The following is a 19,161-nucleotide window of genomic DNA, read 5'->3' as shown; positions in this document are numbered from 1 at the left end:
TCCCCTAATTCTTATTTCACGTCTTCAGCATGGTAACAGAAAAAAAAAAAAAGTTCTATAATTATCTGTCACTGTACTACTGGGAAATGTATATATTTCATTATGAAAGCATGAAGAAAACTTCTTTGGACTCACTCGGTACAAGAGTCATGTTAAACAAAACCAACAGTTGTAGTGCTTGTGTTACCAACAGAGCAGCTGTTTATCCTCTAAGATGTTAATGCTAAGATTTAACAGTATACCTACGAGACCTGTGCTTACATAACTTTTTCAGCCAGCTGGAAGTCGAATATAGTTTATTTGCTTGGCCTAAACCTGGTCTTTTCATGGTTTCCCCAGCAAGTAAGAATCTTTCCTCTTACGATATGAAACTAATACAGGCATAAAATAAAGAGATATTATCAAAAAATTGTTATTGATAAATTAACCTTACAGCATGATTATTGAGAAGAGGTAGTCGAAAAAACCCCCTTTTGTCCTCAATTCTACATGCAATCAAGTTTATGTCTATACCGTGACAAGTATGAGTTCTACACAGCCATGGGAAAGCATGGAGAACTAGCAGACTGCAGATAATATTTCCTATATACTAGGTTTCCCAGTTGCTTTAAATAAAGGCCGTTGCTTGTAGGTTTTTAAAAAAAAAAAAAAAAGTTGTCTGAGAAGCTCACTACTGCATGTTTGATATTTCTTCTTTGCCTTATGAAATGAGACAGTACTCCCAATAGCTAAAAATCAGACAATAAAACATGACAAAACAAATCATACTCTCCACTTTCAAATGTTAAAAGTGAAGCTCACCTTAAAATAGAGGGAAAACCACCACACTGCTTAACAGACTTTGCTAACAAACATATTTTGGGGGGGAGGGAGGGGAATCAGTCATGACCACAATAACGACCACAACCACAGCCATCCTCTCCTGTTTAATTTTCCTCATATTCCAAACAACAAAATGCAGAAGTTTCAATTACATTATTTTTTTAAAAAAAACAGAATTTTACTTCGACTACACAGGTAGTATCCTTGGCAAATTAAATAACAGTATACTTTGTATGTTTGGCTGTAACTTAAAAATAAAAATTCTGAAAAAATCTAACACACCTCTGAGTATGACATGCCCATTGTTTCCACCTAGGCTTAAATTACTAATGGTAGAGAGGATGTTGAATAATCCTGGGATTTTATGCATCTTTTGCTTCCACATACTTATTAGGGCATCAGTACATCATTCCGCATTTCCCTGCATCTCAAATGTATGTAGTTTGACAGGCTCCATTTACTTTAATGCGTCCTTTAAGGACTGCATTGCCATCCAAAATGGTCAACAGCTCAAACATAGTCTCAAATGTAACATCACCATCTCTAGGTAGTTGGTATAGTAAACTCAAAGAACCAAGAAGAAGATAGCTTTGAGACCTTAGTAGGATCGCTGCAAAAATAAGTGTATCCAAGCAACTGCTTCAGTAATTGTTTATTTAGAGCTAATCCTCTATCATGAAACCAGTTACTTATAATTATTATACAGCCAAGCACACATTTTCTTCAAGTACAATGGTAGATTAGAATAAATACAGGATATGATTTGAATCAAAGACCAGAGTCATTGCCAGTTCCTCCAATATTTCAAGTAAGTCTGTAGAAAACTTGAGAGAAATCTCAAGTGTTAGCTCAGTAGGAACGTGGTAATTTTCCTTAACCTCTTTTCTCCCTGCAAACCATTATAAAAATAATAATGAAGATAAACATTTTTCTCCTGCCTGCCTCTGCACTCTTGCTTTGTTTTTTCGTAGCTGAAAAAAAATCAGGAAGAAATAAAACTTTACCATTCTATCAGTTCTCATGGTAAAAGGGTCTGAAATATATTCCGGTTCCAGCATAAAGTCAAGTCAAACTGAACAGGTGGTTCAAGACCATTTAAGAGTATTGTGGACTCACCCCAAAAAACAAGCTGGGTTCACATTCCAGAAAAGCTTTGCCAAGTATGCAATCTGCTTGTGTCCTCCCATGCTGTTTTCACATGATTCTAAACAAGTTGTAAGTATCTTCCATTTCATTCTATCACAGGATTGCGGGATCCTTGAGTAGGAACCTCTGGGGAACTCTAGTGCAATCCCTTGCTTGAAGGAGGTGCAGCAGTATTCAGAAACTGAAAGCCTCCAAGGATAGAGGTTCTACAGCCCGTCAAGACAATATGTTTAAATGCCTCATATCCTTATCATGAACAACCCGTCCCGTGTTTATCTAGTCAGAATGTCCACATTTCAATGTAGGGCCACTGTCTCTTGTTCCCCTGCCATACGCTTCAATGAAAAGCCTGGCTTTGTTTTGTCAGCAACCTCTTCTTAGACACGGCAAGCGTGCTGCAAGTCTGGTGTTGGCCCATTCCCCTAAGCTTTCAGAAATAAACATTCAAAGTCTTTAAAAAAAAAAATCACTAGATTTAATTTCTAAAGTAAGAATGCACCAAGAAAACCAACTGCAGTTCTAGCCTATTTCCTTCAATTCTCAGCTAGTTTTCATATTTTAGAGACACCCACAAATTTAATAAATACTTGTGTAAAAACTAAACAGATTTAATAAACACAAAATACCAGCCAATGACTAAAACTAAATTCGGCTACAAATTCAATTTTAAACTTAAACTGTAAAGATATTTTACTGAGGAGTTGCTATTCAGTAAATAATTCTGGAAACTGTAGAGCTGTTCTTTCAATAATCTTAATGGCTCCTGTATCATCCAAAAACAAACAAACAAAAGAATTATGCCTAGTGGCAGAACTCTAAATTGGTTGTTTCTGAACAGCTCCCATTAATTGCAAATTCATGGAGAGAGGAGAACAGGAGAGAAGGAAAGTTAATTTGTGGCAGTCTGAAAAATCTCCCTCTACCCCCCCAATAAATATATATTTTTTAAAACTAAGACTCAATCTTATTTTAACTACTGAAGCATAGTCGGGGGGTGGGGGAGTGGGGTGGGTTGGGAAGCTCACAACCTAGAAAAGTTACTATAAGTTACTATATTATTTCTTAAAACTATGCCACATTGCTCCTCCATATTGAAGGACTCCCATCATTTTGTTAATATAATGAATACCTGCAAACTTAGTCTGTGCAAGAATTGGAATTAAGAATATAAAATTATGAAGACATAATTTGCTAGTTTTTATAAGCACATGTCCTAACACACACACGCTAGTCCCTATAAAATTTAGGAATCAATACCTTTTCCTGCTCAGAAATTAAACTGAAAAAAGTTCTTCATTTTCAAAATTATGAAAATTCAGAATTATGAAAGAAGTAATAGTTTTACATGTTCAGCTGCTGTGGTTCCACTATAAATAAACAAACAATGTTTTACTGCATGTATTAGCACATGTTCAAGAAATAAAGCAGAGCTAACTAGAAACTCAAATTTTAAACTCAAGGCCAGTTTGAAGACTGCAGAGACACTAAATCATTGTCACAAGTATTAGTTCCCATAGTTTATTAAAATAGTACTCCACAGTTATACAAAATACATGTCATATCCCCCTTTCTCCCACCTTCTGTCCTTCCCTCAAGAAAAGAAAAACTAATAGTTGTTCGTTAAAATAAAATCCTGAATGCTCAGTTGATATCATGAAAATTGTTCTTATCTTTGGGCTATATGATCACATACAAGTAGTTCTGAGATTAAAAAAATAAAAAACAGGAACTACTTATTTTCCTGAGCGTATTTAACAAGAGAGCCTCTTATCCAGCAACAGGCAGTAGCAGCTGGAATTTACAAGCATCAGTGTACATTTACCCTCGATATTGTGCCATATTCATACACTTTATACTCAGTGATCCTCCTCTTCTTCTTCATTCCTAGTATGGAAATTCAACTGTGTTTGGCCTCTTTCAGGGTCTTGCATTCGGAGGATTCGAATACGAGAACTTGTAGGCAGAGAACTAAAAATAAAGTATGCATCATTTAAATAGTGCATCTTCTCCACAAATTTTATTATTTCCATTTGATTCTTTCCATTACATATTGGCCTTAAAATTACTGCATCTATTTTCTTGGACCCTTTTAAAACAGTAGCATGGGGTGAAGATCTGACTTCACTGAACCAATACTGGAGCAAGACTTGAATAAAAGCTTCAGGTGACAGATCTTCAATGACAGATCTCAATACTTCGATTTCTAACAATTAGACTACCTTAGTTACAGAAAAGGTACTTTTTAAGAAAAACTCCAACTTAAGTAACAATTAAATATGGTTCTTATTTGTCTTACAGATCCTGAAGTGGCACACACTTTACACATGTATAATTACTCTCATCATACTAAGAATGAAGTTACTAAACATACATACTGGCTTCTCCAGTGATAGCTCCTACTACTTTATTGAATAGTTTGAGAAATTCCCTCAAAGCATTTCCATTAAGTAACAGAACACCCCTCACCCCCTCCACCCCCCCCCCCAGGAATTAGGAAGGCAAGATAATTACAGTAAATTAACCTCATTTTGAAGATTGCTTAAGATCTTTGTATATTTAGCAGGAAAAAAAAATGTGATAAGAATTATCCTCTGCAGGCTTCACTGATTACTTCTGGCTAGCAGAGAAGAATTGTATGCATAAGGTTAGACAGTGACTGTCCCTTTAACTGGGCATAGCTTTACCACAGAATTATATGGAGGACTGTTGTTTGTTTGTTTGTTTTAAAAAGATCTGGGTGCTACAAAAAAAAAAGCAAGCTATCAGCTTCTAGATTTAAAAAAGTCAACTCAAATAATATAAGCCTATTAAAAGTACAGTAATATTAATAGGAAAATTAGAAAAACACAAAATGTTCTATCAGTTTTCTGAGGGGAGACCAGGAGCCCACCTGGCTCTATACAAGGAAACATTTCAAAAAGCTCCTCTACTTTACATAGTTCAAGTTTCACTGAACTACCGTATTACATATGGAAAAGTGAAAAATATTCTCCTAAATTCCTAAAAACATCAGCGATGAACTGCTTAATTGTTAATGTTCTACCACTGAAAATCACAAAAACTCATCTCCTCAGATTTCCTTCTTTCAAGTGATACTCCTTGCAATACAACTTCCATGTCCTACTTCTACTAGGAAATACAACACAACATTATTACCTCATGCTTTGTGGGGTGAGCAAAATGAACTGCCGATGATGCTGAGAGTCAGCCACCTTCAGAATCATATCCATTGCAATTCTTCTGTTAACCATGTCCTAAAGACAAAATATTTATCAGGTAGTGATACTGGCTGTATACTTCACTGACTTCTTATTGCACAGATTAAGACAACTACCTAGTAATAAATAAGTTAGAAGGTATCTTAATAGTAAGACCTACCTGAATTAATACATATACAGTAAAGCTTAGCTAAACAAAAACGACACCGGAGAAACACTAGGGTTAAATTCTAAAAGCTATGAACTGAAGTTTGGGAAATCTTTAAACTTTATTTTTTAATATACACGCAAAATAGAAGGCTTCTATCAGAACAATCACACTCCAACTCACATTATTTTTCTACCAGCTTTTATATACACGTGTAGTACTTCTTTACTGGTATGCTAAGATGAACTTTATTTTAGTTGAATAACATTTCTTATAAATTCCTGCCTCAAAATTATCTGAAAGGATTTAAGGGCTGCATGGAACCTAAGTTACTATGTAGCCTGATTTTTTATTTATTTATTATTTCTAAAAACTCCCTTGTGTAGCCTTATTGAAAAAGACGTATAATGTGAGGATATGATGAGCAGGGGTTAAACAATGCTCTGCTTCCACACTGTGTCACACATGAATTTAGCTATCTCCCTTACAAAAAGGCTGATGGGGTCCTCTTGTGGTGGGTCTCCAGGATTACAGCAACAGTGACTACAGATGTAATACAGAAACACATTAAGGTGTGCTTACTGGCACAGCAGTAGAAAGACAGGTGTTGAGGAATTACTTACAGAATAACAGACATTAAAGTTCTCTGCAGGGCTACAGTTCTGACTACCCATCTGTTTTCTGGACAGATGAGTAAACTTCAGTACAACTAATTCGTAAGATAAGACCTAAGCTTTTCAAGTTTCCTTGTGGAATCAATGATTATGTCGTTGGTTCTACAACAGGGAAACTTCAGTCATTTAACACACACACAGACACACACACTGAAATATGTCTGCTTGACCACCTTAAGCGCATATGCTCCTTCCTGGTATTCTTTATGTATAAAGTACACCACCTTTTTTCCCTTCTAGGTCTGAAAAAGATGTATACATACATATTTATATTTTTATGATATATATATATATAAATATATATATATAAATATCTTTATATCAGTCTCAAAACTGGTAGAAGCCAAGGCATGTTGATAAGCCAAGGCATGTTGATAAGCCAAGGACGGTCACAGCAACATACAGAGGCAATCTGTGACAAAAACAGTAACTGCCTGGGGAAGTAAAAAGCTTTATTTTATGATTTTTCTGCTGAACTGAGATTTAAGCCTGCAGAGTAACATGATAGTTCTCAGAGCCAATTTTAAAACATTAAGCTTCAAAAAAAACTCATTAAGCTTAGTAAACAAGACCCCTAACGAGCACTTCTGTTTAATATCATTTACTGTTACCTATAGTATTTTAAAGTTCTAACCAACCACAGGTCACAACTCAACTATTTTGCTAATTTATACAAATCAGAATAGCAAAGGTAGTTTAAACTATACCATGTAGACATCAAATTCATCCAAGCATCTGAAAGGAGATTCAGTAATGGACCACAGAGAAAGAATGAAACAAACTGTTGAGAAGGAACGTTCACCTCCTGATAAAGATCTCACATCGTTAAGGGCAGCTTTGTCTTCCTCTCCAGGCTGAACCTTGAAATAAAAATATTACAACACTTTTTAAACTTGGAGACTTCCTAAAAGAAAAGTTATTTTAACTGCAAACATGTTACATATGAGCAGAGAGAGATCACTTGAGGAGCAGCTTATGTACTTCACTGCCACTCTAGAAAGAATCCAGAACAAAATGGCTCCTAGCCATTTTAAAACACATTTCTGGGATCACTACAACTTTCTCCACCATAGTAAGATACACTGAACAGATTAAATAGATGACTCTGCCAATGTTTCCTTATTCAATTCTCTATTTTAATACCTATTAAACAGATTAAATAACTGTCAACAAATGTAATTATATCACAGTAAAATCCATTGGCTACCAGCTCTAATAGAAAAGCAGGTAATTGATTCACAACAGTAGCTTAAAGGAGGAAGTTTCTTTACCAGAACAAGTGAATCGTAAACAGTCATTCCCTTTCCGCTAATTATGACGACACCTTGTGGCACTCTCCATTCAGGATTAAACTTAAGTATTTTCTTGTCTTGCTAATTATGTTACTTTTTATGAACTAAGCAGGAAAATAAAGATTTTTTTTCATTTTTTTAAAATCTTCCTTGACTATATTTAGATCTCATGCATGATAAACATGAAATATGAGTCACAAAAACATAAAAAGATAAAGACAGGCAATAAACTGAATCCATAAAATATGAAGTTGAATTTTTTGGGTATCTATCCTTCACCTTTTTAATGAAGAGAGTGTCAACAAGTATTTGTGTCATCACTACAGATTTTCCTCCTCAAATCCTAAAAGCGAAGTCTCCCACAGAAAAAATAAATAAATACTCTCTGACTAAGACTTTCTGGGAGGCATGTTAAAAGATACAAACTTACAGAATACAAAGAGAAAACATAACATTGAAGCCATCAACCATTTAAAGGCAATAAGACATTACACAATCATAAAAAGTAAATCTTCCTTTTATTCCACGGTATCTAGCAACATCCCCATTTAAGACAATGATACAGTTTGGCTTTATTCTTGCTTGTTTTCAACAGTGTGCTACAATTTGGCATATCACTTTTTGGAGAGGGGAGAACAATTTATTCTATTCTTTGCAATACATGCTCTAGCAGCTGACATTAAAAGCAAACAAAAAAACCCACACTATTTTAACACACATTATCATGCTTCAAATAATATCAAATAACTTACTGTTATTGAAAGTGTCTCATTCTTGTGGTCGAAAAGTATTTTTCCACAGCAAGCTCGAATGCGTAATAAGTAGTCGAAGTACAGTTTGCATCGTAAAGAAAGGAGCCTTAAATCAGTTAAACCATGCAAACAAACATTAGCTCACCAAGTTTTAAGACATTTGAAAAAGTGACAGCAAATTTTTTAATCAACGGTTTCACATCATCATCTCAAATACTAAACCCTACTCCATTAATAGCATTTTCCCCAAATCCATTATACTCTCAAGCAGCTAGCACTGGAGAGAAATTACAGACACTACGTAACAAGTGTAGAAATCCAGAAGTACAGAGTTTATATTTTCTGTAAATTTAATCCCTGCTTCAATCGACCAGAAGCTTTTGACATGCTTCTTTCACAACTTCACCACGAAATAACCAGACTTCACTACTATTTCCCTATCCAGTGTTAGTACTGCATAGTTAGCATAGTGAAGAATTTACAAGGACTCTGCTAGATTCCAAGAATTAAACATTGCTGATTCCCTCTGCACTCCCTTCCTTCCTCAATTCTAGTACATAGTTCTCCAGCAGACAATACAACACTGTTCCTCCAAGAATTTACTATGGTTCTTTAGTACACATTACAGTGGGACCATTCTATGATTCCATGATTCATATTCAAATTCAAGCACTAGGAACAAGATTCAGTTTGACACTTATAGGCCCCAAAAGGCAAGTATCAGATTCTGGGGGTACAAACTTATCAACTGGCATTTCTATACTTCCAATGCAAAAGATAGGATTCTTTTGATCATTACTATCTCTCACGATTGTACTGGCAATCCCAACCAAATCCCAGACTGAAAAGTACAAAAAGCAGAACCAAAGATATCCCTCAATTTCTACTGAAAAAAAAAAATAAAAATAAACAAGAAAGGATTGCATTGCATTTTTGGAAAAGACAAAAAATCAGTCCTTTTGAACAGAGGCCACCAAGAAGTCATCATGGTACAGGATAGTAAGGGACTGCAGCAAGAAAGAAGTGGTGCATTCCCAGTACAGACACTTTGTCAGAGAGAAAGCTGTCAAATCACAGGACCTGAATAAAAGTCTTGAAAGATTTTTCAGCTTAGGACAGAGAAAGAGTGGCTGGCCCGCAATGAAGTTATGGGAGCATACCACTGATAACTAGACTTAATGAAAATGAATGATAGGCTGGATTATTTCAATGTTAGCATATTGCTGATATTTTACTGTCCAGAACCAGTACTGAAAGAGAACTGTCTTGGATTGAGTAAGCATAGCTGAGGCCTTTGGTGTGAAGAAAAATATTTGCAGCCTCAACTGATTATGTTGTTTTTCCAGCTGTCAGTCCAGGCAGACTCTAAATTGTCAGACAATCATATTGGTACTAGGAGCAAGATGAGGTTAAAAAACTATGCAAGGCAAAAGTAAGGCAAAGGACTAGTAGCTGTGCTGACACAATCACTAGAACTTGGTGGAGATTCATCAGCTGTGCACTGCCTCACCTCAGAAGTATTATGGGACCTGAAATAAAAAAAAGTATCATTTTTGTCCCTGTTCTGTCCAATATCAGGTAATCTGTATGATCTGTCAAACGTGTCAGAGCACTCACAGCTTCCTCAAACTGTCTAATACCTGCTGGCTTATTTAAAGCAAATATCCCTACTTTCAAGAATGCAGAAGAAAAATCAAAAAAAGTACTGTCAAAATGAATCTCACGTATACTTAACCATGTGTGACAGATATCAGTCAGCCTCATACTTGAAAATTTCCAGTGATAAGGATCTATAACTTTAGCATTAACATTTAGGCTCTGAAACAGGTTTAACTCTAAGACCATCATGAATACCATCTTTAAAATACCTAATTCTCATGGGTTTGCTCTGTAAATTACTCTCTGGAGTACAGGCAAAATTTACGTATTACCAGTTTATTTTGTTGGCCACAGAATACAATCTCAGACACCACTGAACCACACACCTCTGCCAGCAAGTCAAAAGAAAACATTTTTGCAGCTCTTCAGCTCCTCATTCAAATTATAATAAAACATAATTTTATGTGTGGAATACTTGTTTGTTTGTTTTCTAAAGATATTATTGAAGAAATACATACCTACATACTAACCATCTGAAAACTGAAATTACAGCATAATTAACCTACCTTAAGAACTGTCGATATATTCTGAATCTTTGCGTCATTATTTCTTCCAGCAGCATAATAAATCTCTTTAAGTTCTTTACTTTAATGTTTGCATCCTCGTATCTTTCCTTTGCATCAAGAAATTGCCTGTTTTAATTAACAGAAAGTCTAGCATTAGCATGCATTACATTAAAACCAAGCAATTGCTGAAAAACAATTTAATAACCAAAACATTCACACAAAAAATGTTTTGTGAGGCTCTAAGTTACAGCTAAAAACATTTCAGCATGTTAGGAAAGCCATCTTTCATGAACGAAAACAAGTCAAATTATTACATTTTACCTCTATTTGTTTTCCTTTTAAATGGAAGCTCTCACACTAAGGAGAAATAATGATTAGGCTCCCCATATCCAAGAGGAATGATTTCTTGAAATTGTTTTCTTGAAATGCAGTCAAAACCTCAAGTAACTGCCTAAATTCTACGTTAGCTACTCAAACTAGAAGCATGCTTAATGCTTGGTGCATCCCAGAGCAACAGTGAGCTTTGCTCACACCACCTAGTCATAGCTGGGGTACCTCTAAATACTAAAAGAGCAAGTGTCTGATTATTAGTAACTTCAGAGTATCAACCCTGTGTAAGATCACTACAGGGGCAGTTCAACTCTCCTAAGACCATTCAGTACTGATTGACTGTACAATCATTACAGCACGTTTCTAAGTCTTCATACATCACTTAAGTATTAAAACGCATAAACTCAGTGTAAGAAAACTGTTGTTTCCCCAGTCTCTTCCATCTTACCTGAACTAGACAGACATTAAAGATGACTTACTGTATTATTTCTTCTCTGTTCCCATGGTGATTTTTTTCTGAATTTATCCTCTCTCTTAAGCGATTCATTTCGGCATCCAGACTCTTAACAGTTCTGCTGACTTCTATGCGCTCTGCGTAGATTTGCCTAGCCTGTGCAGTTTTTTCCTACAGTAATGTTTGAAATTCAATTGTTACTTGGTTTAAAAAGTCTGTTAGTCTTTGCAACAAATATTTTGTCCCATGGAAAAAACAAGGCCTCTAAGAAAAAGGAAGTTTTCATATTGTTCTTTGTGTACAGTCATTACAGCAAAATTACTGTTATTGTCAACAATTTTACTATAAATGTTCATATGTAGGTAGTTACCTCAGTGCTAAGAACTGTACCCATCTGAGAATTTTTCATACGTTCACAGTTCTTGATCTAATACATCTAAATGAGGAACTAAATGCACCCTATTTCAACAGGGCTTAATCTTCCAAAAGTCTTCAGGAATGTGACTGTAGAGTTCGTCAGTACAGACAGATTAGTGAAGAATGCAAAAGATCAGGCATGTGATCTGTACAAGAGAAAAAGCTAGCATCCAAAAAGCAAAACAATACTATTCAATTTAACTTAAAATATGTATTTTAGGATTAAAGCATTCTAATCTTTGCATTGCAAAAAAGTAGAAAAATGAGTCCCAGATGGATAACCATTAACTTATCTATCAAGACTGAGATGGTGCTCTGCCAGACAAAGAGATCTTGATTCATTTCTACAAAGTGAATTTTACTTGATTTAGATATGAACAATTTAGAATACAGCTAAGAAAATACTCAGTTTAACTGAGCATTAACATGGTTTGTACGTTGTACAAGAACAATGATTTATTACCAAATTTTTGAAGGATCCTGACCATAAAACTTCCATTAAAAATAAACAAACCTACCTCTAATTCTTTTTCTTTGGCAGCTAGTAATTCTTTATGTTTTTTTATGCAAGCCAAATGTTCGTTCTTTCTGTCTTCATAGTGCTGCCAACGACGTTTTCTGTTTTCCACCTCCGAGTCCGCTTTGTTTAATTCATCCTATTTTTGAATAACTCCAGATGTGAAAGTGAACTGTATGGGGTAGATTCCTAAGCATCTCTCAAATATATACACACCTTTCACAGGTGATCATGCTGTTCTGTTTTCTATTTTATTTTTTGTCACAATAGTTAACTATAACTAATGTAACTAATATATTTTTCAGTTGCCTTCCTTAACTATTTCCTGCCCCTTTCTGTTTGCTCTTGCTTTCTTAATTCTAGCTGACTAAATATCAATACACAATTTATGTGAGGCATACAAGAGATTCCTACAGTGATAATTCTGACTTTTTCCTCTTTCCATACAAGTTTCCTCATTCTACAACTTTAGAATACTGTTTATATGCTGGACTCTGTTATTTTCATTTTCAAACCATTAATTCTTGAAAGCATAAGATTATCAGGATTCTATTTGCCACTACCAAAATTTTGCATTTACCTTTAATTTGCTACTATCTCAAGCTTTGTTAATTCTCTGTGATTTCCAGGTGTCTTTTATAACCTCGAATAATCAAAACCATATAATGGTACCTTCTGTGATTATGTAACTTCAAAGAGTAACAACCATTCCATACAGAACTACAAAATCTATTTTGAAAACTGACCAATTATGCATATTCTTAGCCAGGCCTTAGCAGAAACAAACGAATAAGCCAAAACAGATACGATGCACTTAAAGGAGAAATTCAATTAAACTGTTTTTCCTTCCTTTTCAATTCCTGACTAAAACCACTTGAAAACAAAATAACCTATCTTTAAACCTGAAATATTATAGCAACTATACTTAACAATCAACATTATCTTCAAAATACTGCCAAGCTTATTTCTTGACATACTTTGGAGGGAACGCCCTATTTCTATTTTCATAGGTAGCTCTTAACTGTATTAGGAACAAACATATTCTTTTCTCCTGCCTCCGTTTAACCTCATTCCTGTTGCCACACAAAGGGAACAAAAAAATACAATATGGAGTTATCGGTACCTTAATTGGACCAGCAATTTCTTCTACTTGATGAATTTTTTCTTTTATTTCTTCAAATCTTTTTTCAGCCTCCTGGAGAACATTGTTCAGTTCTTCCATTCTTCTGCTTTGCTCCTGCATTTCTTTTTTTGCAGATTCCATCTTTTTTTTATTTTCTTCAGCTACATCTTCCTGTCAAAATATTTTAAAATGAAGAGCAAAAGGAGTACATACATTTGCACATTACTCTACGTGATTTTCATTTTATTATCATTACCAGGGTATACGCAATACTCTAAGCTCTCTAATAAGAATAAAAACAGCTCAGTGTAATTGCCACGAAGGCTCAAAAGAACAGACCGATGAATTCTCTTGGAGGCCACTAAATCAAATAGCAAAAGAAAATGTGGAACTTCTTTATCTGACTGAAAATTAAGGTGACTTAACTTGGGATGGCTAGGATTTTGTGAAGAATTAGCCACGCTGATGATTTACTACAGTAATTTACTAAACAAAGAACATTATGGCTTCCTTCTGGATCTGTGACAGAGGATGTACATTCCATATACAGAGGAATACAGGAAGAGTAAGTGGATTTTCACTGTTCCCTAGAAAATTACACCATTCCTAACTGATCACTGTTATATATACTTTCTGCTCTGAAAAGACAAATATTTCAAAACTTCAGAAAAAAGATGTAAATGGAACCTTGTATTGTGCTAAAATTCTTTTTCACAATCAGACAACTGTGAAATCAACATAGGAATGAAAGAAATAACAAGTGAAAGAACAGCAAATAATACATAGAAGTGATCAGAAAGTGCAGAAAAAACACCAATGAAAATCATAGAAAAGACTAAGGAGAAGTAAATATGTAAAACTACCAGCTGCATAAGACTATTGTCAGAAGGCAACAATAAAAATTTTGTTGTTGAATAATTGTCCAATTTTTTTTTCAATTACAAAAAATAGGAAGACACTCCCCTACAACAAGATATGATCTTTTCCATTTCATTTAAAGGACAAACAATGTACATTTTCCTAAACCAACAAAAAACAAGATTTGAAACAAAACATAAGAGTTCACAGAATCTGTATTTACCAATCCTTTACTTTTTGAGTATGTTTTGAAGGGTTTACTCACATGAATATGTTCACATGCTGAAAGACAACTTACTGAAAAGGTACGAGGTTATACAAGTTACCTTCTCACTGATCCCCTCGCATGGAATTTAACCAAAACAATTGTAGTCAACGTTATTAACAGCATTTGTCAGACTGACTCTATGAATTAAGACCTTGATTGTTTGTAGACATTAGCTTATTACAGAGTAACAGCTAAAATTTCATGGCCACCAACAAACAAATTATAATAGATTACCAAACATTTTTACTCTATTCTTAAATTACTAACTATACATTCTAAGAGCATATGGATAAGCACTTTGTAGGAATCACAATACTACAATCCTTCCTTAGGATTTTAACTTTAAAACTGCTTGATGAGTTTACCATAAACCAAGAAACTGTGGATACAGGACAGAGAAGCAGTGCTGTGACATAATTTACGGTAAAGAGTAATCTTCATCTATGCTTCTAAGATGCTACTTCTGTCCTCCAAATCTACATCACTGCTTCCCAACCCCACCTAGAGTTTTATGGCACTGCATATCTAGAATGATGAAAGAAAATGCACAGAACCTCCCTTTATAACACCACCTTGTCTTCCATAACCCTGCAGTACCATCGGTTTGAAGAAGGTGAGAAATAGAGGGAAATCCAAATAAACGAACACTCACCAAAAATACTACCATTGCGATAATTGTAGACTTTCTCTTAAGTATAACATTTTTCACTATTTTATCCAACTTGTGCCCTAGATGGTAATCTACAGTATTTAGTTGTTTCTTATTTTAAATCATTATCAACATTCAAAGACACATCCTTATTAGACACATTTCACATTTCACATTTCACATTAGACAAATTTCACATCCTTATTAGACATAATTCAATAATTTTTTCTTACCAATACACGGATGTCCACTGACTGGTTTTCTTCTGTATTCTCAAGATCTGCTATTTCTGCATTTGTTGTTCTCATTTTTATCTGGAAAAATATATTAAATTTACCTTATAAGAAAAGATCATATAAGTTCATTGAAGTCGATATAGAAAGTAATATATTCTTGTAGCTTCATTGCTTCCATGGGAAGAGTATTCTTCCCACTTACCTATGGAATCCATTTTGATAAGGCAGAACTTGCCCTGAAAGTAACATGCACTCTAAAATCATTATTACTACATTTCCTTTCAACATGAATAAAATATATTTCATGTCCTTCAAATACTTGTCTTCATCAAATTAATAAGAGTTCACGTGCTGCTTGTTTGCTGGTTCTTATTTGTAATTTACTTAATGTAGTATATATTAGTATTTTACTTATATAGCATTTATCATCTTACGCTGCCTAACAGTAGCATCGTTAGCCACCACATATATATCCTACCTACCAAAACTGGAAGTCACGCAGAAAACAAAGACTAACGGTTGAAAATGATTTATACAGAAAATCAGATTAAGCCAAAGTTTAAAAGCATGAAACACTCAATTTCTTAAAACATGTAAAGAACATAAATGAAGAGCACAAAGAGAAACAAGATTCTAGGAATTAATAGGCAAGACTCAACAGAAATAAAGGAGAAAGCAGGAAAAAGAAACTTGTATCAAATATTGCAGCAACTTCCTTCCAACTCCTTTCTTGCATCACAAAAAAGAAGTAGAGATTTAATTTGTGAGATTTAGTACAACGGAAAAAAAAGATACTATACAGAACAACAGCAACATATGCCACGATTGGTACGACTTGAATCACTTTGTCCTAAACAATGAAAACATCCTCTAGATACTAGCACGTAGACCCTTGTGTTTTTGCACAAATGCTAAATGAACAAAGGTAAGCATAAATATTGAAAATATATCACCCACTCAAAATATAGTACAGAAGTCAAAGTGAAATCGGAAAAAAATGATTGGTGTCTAAAGATTAACAAAACACCTATTTTTACCTGTAGTTCTTTTTGGTGTTGTCGATGACGATGAAGATGATTTTCGTTCTGCCTAATCTCATTTTCAATGGAATACAAACGTCGCTGGCATGCTGTCAACTGCGCCTTCCTGTTTGCAACTTCATTCTCCAAATGACTTGGAAAAAAAATTGATACTGAGATATTATATACATACAAAAACACAGACATGCACGTATAAATTAACAAGTGACAAAAAAAAAGGTACAAAAGCACAAAAAGAATCTTAAGTTTATAATCTTATGCATTGGATGGTTTTGCTGATCAATAAAGAAATACCACAGCTCTAAACACAAAATCCAAACATATTTTAAAGAGAAACTAACATTTTGAAAGTAAAGGCATTGAAATAGCAATGCAAAGCTCTCAAGAGTCCAGAGTTGTCAAAAAGGAAAGTGTAAATCCCAGAAAGAAAATGGAGAAACAGGAGAGTAGTGGAGGGTGGATGTCTCTCATGCACATACATCTAAATAGGCAAACATGCAATTCTGCTATTCGTGTCAACAAATGCACTTTTTAGAAACACAATGTTACAAGATGCTAACCTTATTTCTCCTTCAACATCTTTGCTGAGATACTTGGGTCTGTGGTAGTCAGAAGAATAGTATCGTCTGTCAAATACTTGATCACCTTCAGCAGTGAAAGCTTCTTTACAATTTCTTGGAGGATTATTAGACTGCATTACCTCACGAGCTTTACGGCTACTCTGAAAGACACAATTGCCTTATCATACCTATAGAAAATCCATCATAATTAAAGATATTACTTTAAAACTAATGGATAAGTTCTCTCACTCAGAAATCATTTACATTCCTAATGAAAAATAAGAAATACAGAAATGAAGGAATAATTTTAGAGTATGTAGTGTCAAGAATCAGCTTTTCTTTGTTGAATAAGACATTTGTGTTCTTAAATAACCCACTTAAATTTGTACCAGAGTAAAAGAAAATGGCAACTAAAGTCTCTAAATTGTGAATTCTGTAGTCTGATCAATCCCTTATAATTTGCTCATAACATTACGTAAAGGCTGAGGAAATCTGCTGGTAAAAACTACTGTTAGTGCCAGATTAAGTGGCCACAAGTCTGGCCTCTGTCTGAGGAAATTAACATTTATACAGCCAGATTTCAGATTCAGTTGTTCAGGTAGGTCTCAAAGGTGATAACGTTATGAAAGTCAGCAGTTGATTAAAGCAGAGGAGGAAGAACAAAACTAGTATTCCTGCCAAAAGAAAAGGATGGGAGATTCAGCCATTATGTATCCCATTCAGTAACAGACATGTGCTAAACAGCCAGTCGGCTCTGGACTAGGCAGACCATAAGAAGTCTCTTCCAGTAGGAATGCCAGACTGGACACTGGGAAAAGTTTTTTTTAGAGAAAAAACAGTCCACAAAAATGCAAATGTCATTAGTTCTGCTGCTCATGAAATACCTTCCTTTAAGTAAATAAAGTTAAAAATAAAGACAACCATACATCTTATTTTAATCTTTGAACAGTTTACCTATGATCTTATCTGCTGGAATTTGTATCTTCAGTAGTAGCAGAAAATTAATTAAAATATACATTTTCTTTAATGTAAAAAAAAGCAAACCATGTGACAACAGGAAACAGTTCGTTAACATGCTTTTATAGTGATCAAAAAACATTATCAAAATTACAAAATCTTAACACAATGCTAGTTGCAAGTTACCTCAAAAGAAAAGTCTTTCCTCATAACTAACTTTTTTTCTTAAACCACAAACATATTTCTTTGCACCCTCTCATCTCAAACGTTTTAACAGTGCATAGATCAAACTGAAGTGGCTTTGGCTGTTGTGGTAGGTGAAGAATAAGTTAGGCTGTGAACACTTTCAGACAACAGATAATTTCATGTAGGTGTAGGTGAGTGAACATCCAAAAAGGAGCTTTTGAACTCTCAAGCACAAGCCTGCTACTCGCTAGGTACAACTGGCAGGGGTTGGTTGCAAGTTTTGGTAACACACAGATGACACAAAACTGACACATACTAAATCCATCAACTAGTAAAGAGCCAGCAATTAGGAAACTGATCAGAGGCACACAGACGGTTTAGACTGGAAAACTAGGAATCTAGAAAGAAGGTCCACGATGGGTTGTCAGTTTACTATGTCTCTCCCATGATAAAAAAATGGTGTTCCAAGTGGAATACTGACAGTTTATTGAATATCAAGAGGGGCTTTACGGGGAACCCTTCAGTGGAAAGGCATCTGTGTATGGACTGCATTGTAACACAGATAATTGTTGCAGTTATTGTCTTTAGAGCCATCATGGACTTCATCTCAGTGTGTCTGTAAGTTATGCTTCTGGGGATGGAAAAAAAAAAAAAAAAGACAAAAACAAAAAGTCACCACACCTCTACCTGCCTGTCACAGACAAAAAACAGAGGAGGAACTGGATATATACTATACAAAGAGATACTGCCTTTTTTTAAAGGCCAGTAGGGAGGGAAGAGCCTTACTTTAATTAGCAGGATTTTTTCTATACCCCTCACATCGATCAAACAGTTGGCAACCACTGGATCATCTATTTCCAATGCTGTGAGAACTGATGGGAATTCTGGATGATGAACTCCTCTTAAAAAAAGAACAACAACAACATACATAAATTTCACATGAAATTCTTTAAATCAGAATTATACATAGTTCTTTTGAACTGATAACGATTTAAACCACTGCAACTATATAACAAAATCCAAAACATAACTTACTTGTGTGTAACATCATAAACTTTATCCTGAAATTTATTTACAATTATTGAAGGTCTAAACCCACGTGGATAATGATTTGCCATCAGTTGCTGAAGAACTCTTTCATCACTATGATTATCACAGCAAAATGCCTGAACTAAGCTCTTTAAACAAGATTCAACAGCCAACGACAGTTCAGCATCTTTCAGATGAATGAAAGCACCTAAACAAACACAAAAGACAAGGATTTAGGAGCTTTGTTCCATAACATATACTTAAGTAATGCATTTTTACCTTTGTGGGTTTTTTTTCTTCTTTCTTTCCTTTTTAAAGAG

At 34.7% G+C, this 19,161-nt stretch overlaps 1 protein-coding gene across 5 annotated transcripts in view; it reads right to left on the bottom strand.

Moving 5' to 3' along the window:
* Positions 1–3,457: 3,457 nt before the first annotated feature.
* The window catches only part of SMC6 (structural maintenance of chromosomes 6), a 33,253-nt gene continuing 17,549 nt past the window's right edge, over positions 3,458–19,161 (bottom strand). For 2 of the 5 annotated variants that reach the window (XM_083827967.1, XM_083827968.1), the window contains exons 16-28: positions 18,848–19,049; positions 18,599–18,713; positions 16,670–16,830; positions 16,107–16,242; positions 15,067–15,147; positions 13,059–13,229; positions 11,937–12,074; positions 11,027–11,172; positions 10,218–10,343; positions 8,053–8,158; positions 6,716–6,868; positions 5,125–5,222; positions 3,458–3,936 (exon numbers count right to left, since the gene is read on the bottom strand). In XM_083827967.1, coding sequence (XP_083684093.1) covers positions 3,825–3,936; positions 5,125–5,222; positions 6,716–6,868; positions 8,053–8,158; positions 10,218–10,343; positions 11,027–11,172; positions 11,937–12,074; positions 13,059–13,229; positions 15,067–15,147; positions 16,107–16,242; positions 16,670–16,830; positions 18,599–18,713; positions 18,848–19,049 — 1,745 coding nt within the window. In that variant the 3' untranslated portion in view covers positions 3,458–3,824. The other 3 variants (XR_014581169.1, XM_083827969.1, XM_083827970.1) reach the window with 3 other exon arrangements.

This window comes from Anser anser (assembly GCF_964211835.1).
Source record: "Anser anser genome assembly, chromosome: 3".
In the NCBI taxonomy this organism is placed as follows: Eukaryota; Metazoa; Chordata; class Aves; order Anseriformes; family Anatidae; genus Anser; species Anser anser.
This window is presented reverse-complemented; position numbering and strand designations above follow the sequence as displayed.